We start from the raw sequence: 14,449 nt of genomic DNA, 5'->3' as shown, positions 1-14,449 counted from the left end.
TGCTGTATCTTGTCATTTTTGGCAGACAGATCTCCACTTGTATTTTATGACAAATGAGCTTTAAGCTGAAGCCAGGTGTGGATATTTTAAAATTTATGAACTTGTAAATCCATGTACATGGCCAATTAAGGTTTATCGCCAGCAAGGATTAACTATCCCTGCACATAAATTTAAGAGGTTGTTTGAATCTAGGTTGTTTACCTCAACTACTCTACATCAAAAGCAATGTAAAATGTTTAAAGGGCAGCATATTTCATGATAAAAGCTAGTTATCAAGGATGTCACAGTGTGTCATCAGCAGTTCTGCATGGCGATGCACGAGCAAAACCTCCTTCCAAAGGAACATTTTGCATTTGCTTTTTGAGAATTTTAACATCTCTTGAAAAGATGGGACAAAGCGGAGGAGAAAAGGGAGGAAGAGTCCAAGAAATAACGCAAAAACTACTGCTTCACCCCAATTCTCTTAACTTTGGAAGGCAGCCCTGAATTTTAGAGGTGGTTCAATTAGCCTCACCAATGTTCTTCATCATCAACATCTGAATGCTAATTAGGAGCACAATTCCATGCAGCAAAAGCCTCCCTGTGCAATAAACTGCAACACAGCAGCAGTGAACTCTGCCTTCAGCAAGCATGCATAAATAAACAGAATTAATAACTACCCAAGTGTGGACGGGTGACTTAATCTGTTTCGATTAGATGCAGCTCTGCCTGAGGCCTTTGTGTTATTTAAAATGTGTTCATCATGTTTAATTAAAAACCTAATAAACTAGAGGTTCTCTTTTAGTTCTGATTTGTATTTCTCTCTCCTGTAAGCTGTATTGATTTTGGTGGTACTTTTGATAAAAAGACAGAAAAAAAGCACGTTCTGAATAGAGACAAAAAAAGAGAACTGTTACATGAGGAACAGCCAGAACTGGACTATTTCCTTCACTGTTCCCAATATGTGTGGCATGCCGGAATTGAAAACTATTTCATTAAATTAAAACTTCAGATGAACATTGTATCCGCTGTAAATGACAGTCACTTGATAGGTTATTTATCTGAAATGGAAGCGTGCAGACACAGCTCATTTTGGGACCAGGAGCAAGCGTAAGCTCGGAATTGTTCTGAGCATCACTGAAATTATAGAAGCTGCTTTCAGAGCACGTCTCGTCCCAAGAGAGTGGAAATCCCATTAGGACAATTTTTCTTGGGAAATATTTCCACTGAAACCACAGCAGAAAATGGGGGTGTTTCAAGTCAAACTACACTGAAAGCAGCTCAAGATCATTGCTCTGGGTCTGGCACACGGGGAAAGCGAAGCAGCGTGTCCTCAAGACAGGCTCCAGGGTTCAACTACAGGTGCTCAGCATTGGGGTTAGTTGTAGTTGTTCCCGACAGACAGAAAGCTGTAAGTCAGTATGTTTCTAAATACAATTTCAATGTAATTTTAGAAATATTTCCATCTGGAGAAGGTTAATTGATCAGCACCACCCCATCCCTAATAGGGATCACTGATGTTGCACCAAAACAGCCCGTGCTGTCAGAGACACAAAGAACCACTTTCAGAGGTGGCCAGGAGATGCAGAACCAATGACTTCTCTTCCCCTCCAACAGTCCTGGCTGAGCTCCAGTGAAGCATTTTTGTTGTCTCAGAGCACAGAAAGGCAAACACCACGTCCTGCCCATGCCACAGCCCATGGCTGCATGCAGGATGAGCAGACAGGAGCATCACAGAGCCCACGTGCTACCAGGTCCTGGGGACTAGGAGGATGGCTGAAGAAAATAAAAGGAAATGGGGTTACTCTAGCCTTGCATTAGTGAAAGATATCAGCCTGTCACTTGCCTGAAGGTCGAGGTCGGTCCCTTTGCCCCAGCATTGTGCCATTCACATCAGGCATGGCATCTGTGGTCAAAACGACCTGCTCTGTCCTAACAGCATGCTGCGTGGCCTCTTCCCAAACCTAGCACCCACCTGGAACCCCACTGCTGCCTTGTGGTAGGCACTGCAGCCCAGCTCGAACAAGCAGGATCCCCCCAGGTGATGCTGCACAACGCTGGTCTGCTTGGAAAGCGCTTCGATGCAGTGTTCTGCACCACAACTGCTCGCTGAATTTGTCTGCAGGAGTGAATTTGTCAGCATGGCAAGAGAAACCAAGCCCTGCTCACCAAGTCACGCTGGAGATTGATGCTGTCAGGTGGAGCAGCAGCCTTTATAAACAGGAAGCAGCTGCTCTTAGAGCTGCCTGTAGATGCATCGGGGAAGGAGCTGCTTCAGCTGGTTTTAGTAGGCAGGAGGGAAGGACTGTGGTTTTCACAGTGTGCCCCCGAATATACGTACTGGAATGAGAAAGGTTTAAAAATAGCCATGGGTTTAGAAACACCAGGGAGACAGCAAACCTCCATCTTCATATTTACAGAGCCTTCCATTTAATTCAATCAGTGGTAAATTTTATCCTCTATTTAATTTGATCTAAACCTCTGTAACCACTTCATCAGTAGTAAAAATAACCTCCATCCTTTATTTTAATCAGTTCTGATCACTGCAAGGCAACTCCTACCGGATAGATTGGTCACAGGCAGCAAAGGGCTTTTAATTAACAAGAAAGGCTTAATCTTCGGGCAACGGATAGTCGGCAGAAAGAGTTAAAAGCTAACTACAATAAATTTGAGCTATTCACACAGATCACAAATCCTCCTGAATGCTGCAGAGACCTATGCTGGACAACGCCTGGCTATCCCATCCACAGCCGAAGGAAGGACAGCACCCATCCACCCTGCACAGTGGAAACTCACTCAAAACACTCATGCAAGTAACTCAACAACCAGCTTGGAGGGTTTTTGACCTAAGGAAGCATAACGGTTGAAGAACAACTTTTGGACCCAGCCAGTTGTTTCCCTGCATCGCTGTGCCCACGCTTCCCCTTCGGGTGCTTTTGCCACCTGCCCACTAACCTGACACTGTCCTGGTGCTCCGTTCCCTCTGTCTCTTGCCTCTCCCTGCAACCAAGCTTTTCAGATGCTGACCTTACAAAGCGGCAGAAAATTAACTTTGTAATAACAAAATTGTTGTGAGGGCTGGGAGGGGGAAGGAGAATATCATAGGATCAGAACGGCAGGAGTGGAAAAAACAAGACAAGGGAAGCTGTGGCTTGGTTTTATTAATTATTTTCTGCTCATGGTCCTGGCCGACTTGCTCTAAGTGGCCCTGCTTGGGCAGGGGCCAGAGGCACCTCCAGCCTCAGCCATTCTGGGATGGAGCTGGTCACTTACGGAGCCTTTCCCAGTTAGGGGGTTAACTGAGCAGAGCTTAGTGCCTGGTGTGGCACCTGCCTATTCATAAGAGTTATAAAAATCACTCAGTAGGTAATTGCTGGGCTGCAAGAGAAGATGAAGCCCAGCACAAACGGGGACATGGTTTGCACCTGGGTCTTCCACTTCCCTCACTGGTGCCACTCTCAGGTCACCAGCCCCACATCACCTGAGACTCCCTGCTGCTCATTGCTTCCCATCACAACATGCAGGAGACACACTTAATGCTAAAGATCTCCCTGAAATTTAATTATTTTGGCCAGGTTTGGGGTTTGACGCAGTCTCTTCCTCTGCAAAACACTTGGCTGTGGAGCTCCCGTGCAGCTGCAGCACCCTACGTATGGCGCAGGGGGAGTTTGCTGCAGGTTTGCGGAGCCAACGAGAAGGAAATTTGCCTTGCAAGCCCCAGAAAGGCACAGGAGTGCAATGCAGCTGCTTTAATCTGGAGTTTTCTACAAACTGCCGGAGACAAACAAGCTATGAAGTTCTGCAGGTGGAGCTTAGCTGTCTATAAATAAGAGCACAGTTTGATCTTTGGCTCTGCCGAGGCTGGAGGACTGCCAAGTGTTTCTGGAAACTTGGATGGAACAGAACAGGAACAAATATGATAAAACGAGCTGAGACTGACAATGATTTATAGAGTTAACGATCATTAGTCTGCGCTCACAGGGGCTGCACTTTTGGAGTAATGTTTCACTTTTCAGTAAATTTTGCCTTTTCTTGCTCGCAAGGCTCTGTTCTCTACCATTTAACACGGACTGCTGATCAAAATCCCCGAGCTGCAGCAGCTCTGGCATTCTCAGCATAGTGCAGCTGATGGAAAAAACAAGGAGAGTGAAAAAAAAAAAAACCCTCGGCACAGAAGAAGAGGAGTTGGCAGCGTTCGATTTAACCATTCTACGGAAAGAATGTAGGCAGAGAAAACGGAGGTAATGACAGTGCGAGGACAAACACAGCGAGCACAAGGCTGAGCACTGGAAGCATTTGTTCCAGCAGCCAGCGCCCCAAACAAAATGCCCTTTTGTGATGAGATTGCCGAAAACCTTATTAGGAAAACATGTTCTAGGCTTTTTACTCACCCTCAGCTCGCCTTGCTGCCATGCTAGCACACGATCCTCTTCCACCCCACCACTTCAGGCACCCTCCTTACCACAAAGGTTCTTTGTTGGCTTTCTGAATAAAGCCGACTTGAACACGGGTTTACACAGCCTGGCCTGCCCTAATCTAGCTCTTGCACAAGGGTACGTATGAGGAGAGAGCAAGTACACACGATTCATTGGAATAAATCCTTGAAAGGCTTTCAGATAAACTAGAGCTTAAAAAAAAAAAAACCTCTCTCCAGCCACTGTCTGAATAATTAAGAAGTGTTAAGAGCCCATGAAAACGCCACCCATTATCAGCCCTATTTTACAGCACCAATGCCACCTTAATTACTTAACAAAAGAACACAAATTGTGTTTTTATTTATATTTCCAAATGTACTTTTACTCTACCAATTAACTACCTTAAAAGTTCATTCGTTCAAAAAGAAAAACAACAGCAACCCACAGAACTTCGCTCATCTTTTACATGAACCGTGTTGTCTTGCCCCAAATCAGATTTTTCATTTAGACACCCGGTAGGTACACACAACGTGTTGAATTTCTACTTCCATTTATACCACATTTATTATCACACATCAGAGCAGCAGCTTTTTGGACGGTGAAAGGTAAAAACCACAAGCGAGTCTGAGGTTCTTCTTTGATAAATATTTTATCATAGCTAAATTTCAGCCATCTGATTTTCTATTTTAGTGCACACCACCGCCTAATTATTGAGCTAGGAAATAACCTTTTTCCATTTTCACCAACCCAGACATGCCTAGTCAGCTTGCTAAGGAGGCACTGTCTTCTTACGCGTTCCATCTCACATAAATCTATTTTGTTAAGTGCATTTAACAGCGGCATTAAAATGCAAAATATTTTTAGGACGTAATCCAAGTGAACTCGTTCAGCACTTCTCTTCTCCCACACCGTGAAAATGCACAAGTGTCTCCCTGTTTGCAGTCAAGTACTTGCATGCGAGCTCAAGCTGCAAGGTCTGACAAACAAAGGGTTGTAACAACAGCATTTGGTTTCTGCACGCTGCCAGAAAATGCAACTTTTGTGCTGAATGCAACAAATATTGCTATTTATTCAGACAGAATATGAATCTGCTTGTTTACTAGCTGTCAGCAAATTAAGAATCTATAATTTGCTCCCAACTTCGTGTGATTTATAACCCTACAAAACACTTTAATAAGCACAGTTGCATTATGTCATACACATAAAAATTAAGCCAGCAGCAATCTCACAATTGCAGCAATTAAACTGCAGAACAAACAAACCACAAGGAGAAACCTTTGCCTTTTTAATTCTTGAGCAGATATCATCTCCCCCAAATTCTGCAAAAAGACACGGGAATACAAAATGTGGTCCATTCGTCTGGGAGCACGGAGTGCTTTCCCAGCACCTTCTCTGTCAATTAGAGCTTTTCTGAAGGTGTCTTTCTCAGCTCAGAAGTTGTTTTTTTGTTTGTTTTTTTTTCCCCCTCCACTATCAGACTGCAGAATCTTTTAATAGGCTAATACTCTTAGTAGGCTAATACTTACTCTTTGAGTAGGCTAATATCAATAGCAGAAATTTCCATCTGAAGCCATACAGACCCAAAACCTCAGCCTCTGGCTGAAGGAAGCAATGACATGCTGACATGTTCCTTCACCTCTGGCACTACAGCCCCAACCAGATACCCCAGAGGTCTGTAACTACCTGACAATGCCAGAGAAATCACCCTGCTGGTTCCTCCCTACGCCGTGCATGTGGATGAGGCTTGCCGTGTACTGGGATGTTAAACTCTATGTGCCCAAATCCAAGTTCCATAATGGTGAGGACACGATACTGTGCTGGATATTTACTGTACGCCCCACATTCATCATGTCCATACATTATTTCTGGAGCTTTGTTTAAGATGGATGCGCTGTTTTCAGCACGGTTTTGGAGCCTGACGAGTCCTGCATACTTTAGTGTGCATGCAGATGGCGTGGCTAAATCCCAGCTTCCCTATTATCTCCTTTTGGTCTGCTCTTTGTCAAAGACTCATCCATCAAGAATGATGCCAGCAAACAATTTCTAATATCCCGTATGAAGGGAAAAAGGGACTTAAAACTCAGTTTAAGAGAAAACACTGCTATCTAGCTTCCCATTAGCTGACTTGTGCTGACACTGGGAGCCTTCTCCAACACCAGCAGGTACAAATCCAGGACAATGCTTCACGTGCCTTTTTACATCTTGTCCTACTCCAGTTAATGGATGGGGCCAGCCTGCCTGGAGGTGAAAGTGGAAGTGAAATTTAGAGCCCCGAGGTTTTCCAGCTGTTCATCTGCCCTATGGAGTCCTCTCAACTACAGTCACTTGATCCTCTCCTCTCATTCTTTATTAGAAAAATAGACTAATAAAGTTCTGTATGCTGAATGAGTGTCCACTAACTCAGGAGTGTGCAAAGATGTACCCTGTGCAATAAATTATTTGCCTCTCTTCTTTCCCATAAAAATAACCTCTTTCGGAAAAAAAAAAAAAAATGAAATGAATGAGAGAAGCAACATGAACTATAAAGCTCAAGGGAATAATTCATTTCCCTACCACTTCATCTTCAGTCCAACACTTCTCAATCAGCTTGGGCACAGGCTTCTTCACCAACCGCTGCAGGGCTTTTCCAGCATCATAGTTACTTTCGTGTAGCTAAAAAATAAAGAAGACAAATAGCACATTCAATGGAATTAGCAGTGATCCGATATTGGAGAAAAAAAATAAAGGGGGCCACATGAGATGCTCTACGCCTAATTATTTCTACTGTTGATATATGAAGTGAAATTTAAACAACCTGAAGGTAATTGGAATTTTATTAGTAGCAGAGACAACATTAAGACAAGTATGGTTTTCCCCCTCCTTCCTGAATTTCTCCCAGATGATGTTTGAGGCCATAAAGCACTGAATATTTTTGGCTATATTTTGAAAATACATCTTTTACATTATAAATTCCAAGGAAATTTGTAAAAAGCTCCAAAGCATTTTTCAAAAGGAGTTGTATTTTACACGGCAGTACTTTGTTCCAATTAGTACAGCCAACCAGAAAACCCTAACATACAGGAGGGAGTGCAAGCTATGGGATGTCAGGTTTACCACCCAGAAGTTTCTTTTTACAGGATTCTTACTGCATTGCAAAGATCAATGTGTTATTGAAAAACAAATATGGAAAATAAAAAGCCTCTGCAGATAACTAGAGTACATAAAGGCAAGCAGGAACATCTACATTGATGTTACTGTTTCAGATGGTCACAGCCTACACCGTACCTTATTTTCTACCATAGAAGTAGGTAAGTACATGATCAAAAGCTGTCTGAAGTAGACGTTTGAATCAGGGTGATGTAGAAAAACAACGACACTGAAAAAAACATTCAGCAACGAGCCCAGGAGAATCTCCAGCTCTTAACTCTTGATAGAAAACATTTAGCACGCTGTAGATTTATCGCCTGTCCTATCTTCAAAGTACAGTGGGATTTTAAGAACTGGAGGACTAGTCAGGAGCCTGCTCTATATCTTCGGAAAGTGATCTAAAAGAAAGAGACATATTGCTGGGGTGACAGAAACTGAATTATCTTCCCATACCCAGAAGGGAGAAGGATTTACATGCAGACTTCCCTGCACAGACAAGAGTGAGTTTTTCTAAACAAGGTGCTAAGGACACCAGAGCTATTGACTAACAGCACAGATTTTTGCAGACCCTGAAAGTTTTCTTTATGACAGCGATAACCAAAGAGTAATTCCATACATTATCTCCTGCTTTTCCTTCCTGCCCTGAACGTATCCCAAGCTCTCTGCATCCCACCCTGCAGAAGCATCTGTGCTGCCAGCCCTACATCCGATCCTTCTCCGAAAACATTTCGATGAGTACTCCAATTCTTGAACTTGTCCCCATCTGCTGAACTGAACAGGGATGAAGATACAATTACTGCACGGTGACAAGGTATTAACTACTTTGTCGCTATTAATATGGTTATACCAAACCTGATTACAGGAGGCGGAGAAAAAAAATCTCACTTTTCTTAGGTCAAAAGTGAAATTATTTCTGTAAACAACGGGGCAGAACATTCATCAGGTCATAGCAGACCATGGTGAAGGCTGGCAGGGCAAAAGCGATGCCCTGCACTGCCAGTAGGGCTCATGCAGGTGTGAGAGCAAGCATGAAAGGTCCATCGTACTGGGGCATATTTCCACAAAAGGGTGGAATTGGGGTACCACGTGTCACAATATGCAATCTTCCCATTTATTTTATTAGCATTGCAGCTTTCTGGTCATGGATGCCACAGAACAGACTGTGACAGCCCGCAAAGCCCATCCATCTGCAGCGCAAAGCATGCTAGGAATTACCTCCCTTACTGAGGTCTCTAAACGTATTGAAAGTAACAGCTAATTTATTCTATTTGCTGGTGAAATTTCAGTTCCAAGTAAATTGGAGCCTCCTTTGTAACACCTGAATAGCTGAGTTTCCAGAAATCAATTTGATAAACAATCACTATTCAACACCTGGGAGGTCCAAAACCACGGAGGACTGCAGTTAGCTGTGAAAGCACGAGAGCACAGCCCTCTAGGGCTGCACTGCATACCTCCTGCTGGTGGGCACAGAGATGCCATTGGCTGTGTTAGAGGAGAGATTAGCACGTTCCAGGTAACACTTGGCACAAATCGGCTCAAACCTTCCAGGAACAGTAGGAGCAGGCCTTGAAGTGCTGAAGGTGCTCTTCTACCTCTTGCCCCAAGTCACTGGGGCATTCAGGATTTGTTTGTGCTCGAGGGACTTTTAAAGAAAGCTGAGGACTTCTAGGAAGAAAAGGTCACTGCTGAACAAAGACCTCTGATCAGAGCCTGGGATGGGGATTTAGAACAATCAGCAGCGTTCCCTTAATTGCCTGCCTGAACATTTTTTCCCTTACCACCAGCTGAAGTAACAATTGCGTACAGGGTGTTACTGCAATAAAACAAGTGCTTGGCTAATATGATGGGAACAAGAGAGAAAACTAAGCCAGAATAATTTTCTATTCATGTCAGCTTTCGACGTGGCATGTACAAGAGAGTTACAAACACTGTGTGCAGTAACCACGATTATCTGGACCTTCACAGAGCAACCAGCTTCCAAAAAGTCATCTCCTCCCCATCCCCTGTCCCAACTCGCATCTCTGCAGGCTGCTGCGAAGGACGCGTTACCACGCCAGGGCCATCACAGCACCTCACACTGCTCTAAGTCAGCGCCATGCATCACCCGAGATGACTTCATAGCAAGCCCAGCTTCCAAACGCCTCGCCACAGGTGAAATTTCCTGACATAGAGCAGAGCATCAGCTTCCAAACCAGCTCACAAACCAGCCTCGCTGCCCGCATCAGTGCCAGCTCCCGGGACCGCAGCTCCACGCAGGAGGAGCAGTGCTCTCAGCCCACCTCCACAAGCCACACGATAAGAGCTGAAAGGCAGTCTTGCAGTGCCAGTGCTCAGTGCCAACACTCAAACAACCCGACTGCCTTTAAACAGCTTTCGTAACTTGTTTTTTTAAGCCTCCTCTGGTATGCAATACCTACTTAAAGGCAGGAAAATAAGATGTCTTTTCTACTGGGCACACAGAGGTTTTTCTCCTTGTTTGCACTCCAGAACTGGGAACGCATCCATCTTCAAGTAAAAAGGACTGTTTGTTTTGCCAGCTCACCTTGCAAATGCTTTTTTCTGTGTGTGCTACCACCTAAAAGATTTTTCACTTCGGAAATTTGACAGCGTCGAAGAGAATAGAGCTTCTGTTCCTTCTGCCTCCCAAAACACGCAGCCGTGCCAAAGCCCCTTTGTAAGGTGGAGGAAACCTGTATTTTGCCTCAAGGAACAACAAGTGTTGTTTTTTTTATCCTGGCTGCCCTATTGCCCAAACCTCTCAGCCTGCAGATAATCAGACAGAGAAAGAAAGGACTGGGCTAACAGGCAATTCTGCTGGTTACTGAAAAATTTCCATGTTTCCAGGCTGCCAGAACTGCCCCAAACCACCACCAGATAACAGGAGCGGCAGCTTCTGACCAAGTGGTTGCATTCAAAACACAAAACCCATGAGCACAGACAGAAAGAAAAAGTCATGTAAAAGAAAACAAACAGAAGCGAAAACAAGAGAACTTGTCCGGGTCTGGAGTCTCAAGAAAAACGTGACTTTGATCAAGGGACAAAATGCTTTTAAGTGCCAGGAGCAGGATAATGCAGCAAAAGGAAAAATGTATTTGTGTGTAAGTGCCCGAGTTCAATCTGCTTCTTTCAATCTGGCTGATGGATCTTTCTCTGCTTATTGCTCTTGGTCATTTAATATATATAAGCACTTTATTGGCAAGCAACTTGAACGTATAAATAATAGCTAATGATGACTGCCTACGGTTTAATTAACTTCTGGTTGAACTTCTCAAGGTATTGCTATGAACACTAGATTACCGTCCTGTCACCTAGAGAATTATTGTTTTTAGCATTAACTCTGGCATCTCTATTTTGAACTGCTGTGACACAACGTGTAAGTACGTTTGTTGCAGTTGTTTGCAAACTTGGAATCGGAAAATAAAGCAACTTCTGCATCGCTGGGCCGGATTTCAGATTAAAGAAAAATTCTCAATATGCACGTATCCAAAAAGCTCATTTATATTACAACAGTCATTAAACAACTCTAGATCACAGGAAAGCCTTATTAGCATAAAGTCTGCACATTACCACAAGGTTTCAAGTTTCCACCACAGCTTCTCAGCCGAGCTGCCATTTTCTGTCTGCGTGATGTTGCAAATAAATTCTCCTTTTGGCATGGCTCAGCTGTCAGGCACCTCTGCTCAGTAATGAACCCATGAATTACATCTTGCAGCTCTGACATCCCTGGTCTCGCTCATCAAAATATTGTTCTTCAACTGTAATTTATAACTTAATTTAAATGTCCCTTTTACTGTGACCTTTTTCGATCAGAACGGCATTGCATCTGGCAGCTTCTCCTTCGGCGAGGTATCCTTTCGCAATTACAGTCATTACGATCCCCGCTGAAAAGCCTGGCCGAGTGAGGCTGCATTCATGCTACAATATTAAATAATTGCAGTTCATTAAGAACGCTGCTAGATTCCAGAGCCCTTTTCTCCAAGGAAAAATTGCAACCGCACTGTAATAGAGCGTTGCTCAACTGCTTTGAAACCTACCCAGAAAAGCCAATAAAAGCAGAAGGGATTTTCAGCCAGGCTGTGCTGTCGTGGGGACGTGGACGTGTCCAGCGTCCGTAGGACAGCGCTGGGAGCCCTCCAGGCCAAGTGCTGGCTCTTCCCCTGAACCATCGCCAGTCACAAACACATCGTGTCACTTGTCAGGGCGCAGAGATACGGAGCCTGCCCTGCCCAACACGAGGTAAATACCACCGGTACCGTGAGAGCATTTTAAGCCTCGAGTAACACAGCGGAGTCAGAAGACATTTTTCACTGCTGTCAAGCGGGATGCTGCAGTGAATTGGAAAAGAGGCTGGAATTTGCCTGGTACCGCACAGAAAAGGTTTACATAACGCCCCCATTTAAGCTCTATTTATTGTAATCTACGCAGGCCTCAGAACAGTGATTATTAGCAAGGGATTTGCTCCTCTCACTGAAGCCGACAACGGTGGAGACAGACAGCGGCTCTGTAAAACTGCAGCCTGCTTAACAAGGTAGAAAATAGAGAGGAGAGAGAAGAAGACAAGGAAAATGAAAAGAGAAGAGAGAATTACTGCCACGTGGCTCGAGTAGCTAGTTCTTGTGGCATAATTACGCTAATCCAGATAGCTAATTTAATATGAAATGTAATTCAGCCGGCCGCTTTTGGGAGCGCAGCCGAGCGGCTTCAGTTTGAAGCAAGCACTGCTGGCAGCCCTGGCCAGTCGCTAGCAGGGGGATTTGTCTCTGCTGCTGTGCAAGTGCCCAGCAAACACTGCACTGGGTGAAAGAGCAAAGCCTATTTCCAAACGTGTAGCCTTCTTTCTTTAAAGTGCTCATTCCCCGAAATGACGTCTGATTTTTATCAGCCATGCCCAATGCCCAACAAGAGGCTGGCCCCCAAATGCTCCTCGATCCACCCTTTTTTTTTTTTTTTTTTTTTAATTGTAACTCCTCCCCACCTGCTGCACACTCACTGAATGATCTGGATCAGAGGAAGAAAAAAAAACACTGCCCTTCTGGACAAGGAAACTATTTTGCTGGGCTCCCTCTGGTGCCCAAGGACAACAAAACCTTGAAGCAATCAAGAACCCAAGCTATCCAACAAAAAGCCTCTGCCTGACAGCCTTGTTTTGCCAACGAGCTGGCTGGTGAGCTGTGATTTATAACTAGTTGTCTAACAGCTTGGCCTGCAACAAAATTTGAAACTAACAGAAAAAGTTCAGAAGGTGACAGAAATCAATACAGCTGCTTCAGAAGAAAATTATTGCTAGCTCTGGTTTTTAAATATCTGATTTGTGGCATCTGTCAGCTTGGAAAATACAGAAATCAGCCCTTGCTGCTTTGGAAAAAAGTAAAAAAAAAAAAATTAAAATGCAGCAACTTCCATCTTTTACCCCTAGTTCTCATCTATTTTAAGCTTCTATATAGCTCTAATTGCTACAGAGTGATCTAGATGCTAATGATGCAGATTAAAGAGCCAGATGCTTGTGTTGCATCCCCTTGTCACACAGGGTGCTGCCGGGCCACCACGAACAGCTCAAGGCACAGATGCAAAATGCAGAACAGCAGAGGGAGCTCCCTGGGGCAGCTCCTTCGTGGGTCAGCACAACAGCATTGCTAGCACTGAGCAAAGGCAAGACCCTGCAAGTTACCTGCAGAAGTAGCACCATTAAATGCAAGAGCATTTTAAAGAAATACTTTCAAGAAGTTGACCATTTTATATATTCCGGAATGATTTTTGGAAGTACCCACGACAGTCATTTTCACAGCCCTTTCAGTAGTTTCTTTTGAAAGATCTCCTGACTCATCTTACAAATAAAGCACAGAAGTAGTGTTTTTTTTTCTTCCCCCAAGAGCAAGGATAAGGATGAGTGAAAATTCAAAGTGGCAAAACTGTCTCATGGACTCGAAGTGGCTTCATTCTCCGACACGCCCAGGCAGACAGCGATGGCCCCTGAAGTGCTGCGCTACCTCATTTGAACCATGAGAGTAGCTGTTAATGAAGACTCATCCAAAAGGAAAACTAGTAATAATAAGAAATGCTAACATATATTTAAATAATTTTTAATGCTTTCAACCCTGTCTGTAGTTAATGAACAAGAAAATCTTGTCCAAGGGCAAGTTAAAACAGGGAGTAATTTGTCTGGGTGACATGTTACTTAGAACTGAATTTCCTTAAACTGATATTACGCTGTCACATTTGTCACTCATAATGACGTGCTCCCGTGTAACAGTGTTACGAGAAGTCAGAACAACGCTATTAGTAAGGAGAGATTTGTACAGTATTAGCATATGACTTTTTCCTCTTCCTTCCGTGCAGCTGTACGCTAGCTTAAGCGGTATTATCTTCTGTTGTAGCATCAAACGCTTCCTTTGATGGTTCAGATCTGCAGGATCTTCCAATTCCTGTAACACCTCATCGCATTAAGACATTTAAAAGTCATTCCTTCCAGCCTCTGGATACCCAGATCCTAGGTATGACGTCCTAATAGCCTCAGAAGTTTTTGCCTACTCGTCTAGGGAAGATGAAGCCATGATTTAGGGAAGATGAAGTCATGGTTTCAGTGCAGTTCTGGCATTACCCCTGTGGTGAGATGAGGACAGGGGAAGAAATCCCTAGCGACTCCTTCCTACTCACAGCTCTGCCTCAGGGAGCTTCTGCAAAACTTCCCATCGAGCTCCCTGGGACACCAGCCACTCTCACCCATTCTTCTAATGATGTTCTTTAACCTGTTCTTTAATGCCTCACATGATGTGAGAGTCGAGAGCAAAACCCAACATCATTTCTGCTTCTGAGGCCCTTTTATAGGAATATTTTAACTTCTATGACTTTTTTTTTCTTATGGCAGTACAAAATCACACGGGAAAACCTTACCCTGAGTTGCCTGACACGGCAAGCCACAGGACAATAAC

The 14,449-nt window shown here is 44.0% G+C and overlaps 1 protein-coding gene across 6 annotated transcripts in view; it reads right to left on the bottom strand.

The window, feature by feature from the left end:
- RERE (arginine-glutamic acid dipeptide repeats) overlaps positions 1-14,449 on the bottom strand; it is a 222,979-nt gene that overhangs the window by 65,738 nt on the left and 142,792 nt on the right. For all 6 annotated transcript variants that reach the window (XM_082776734.1, XM_082776733.1, XM_082776736.1 and 3 more), the window contains one exon: positions 6,948-7,046. In XM_082776734.1, the coding sequence (XP_082632860.1) occupies positions 6,948-7,046 (99 nt within the window). The remainder of the gene's footprint in view (positions 1-6,947; positions 7,047-14,449) is intronic.

This window comes from Aythya marila (assembly GCF_965140915.1).
Source record: "Aythya marila genome assembly, chromosome: 21".
Taxonomy (NCBI): domain Eukaryota; kingdom Metazoa; phylum Chordata; class Aves; order Anseriformes; family Anatidae; genus Aythya; species Aythya marila.
Note: the sequence above shows the minus strand (reverse complement) of the source record. Positions and strands in the feature narration are given on the sequence as shown.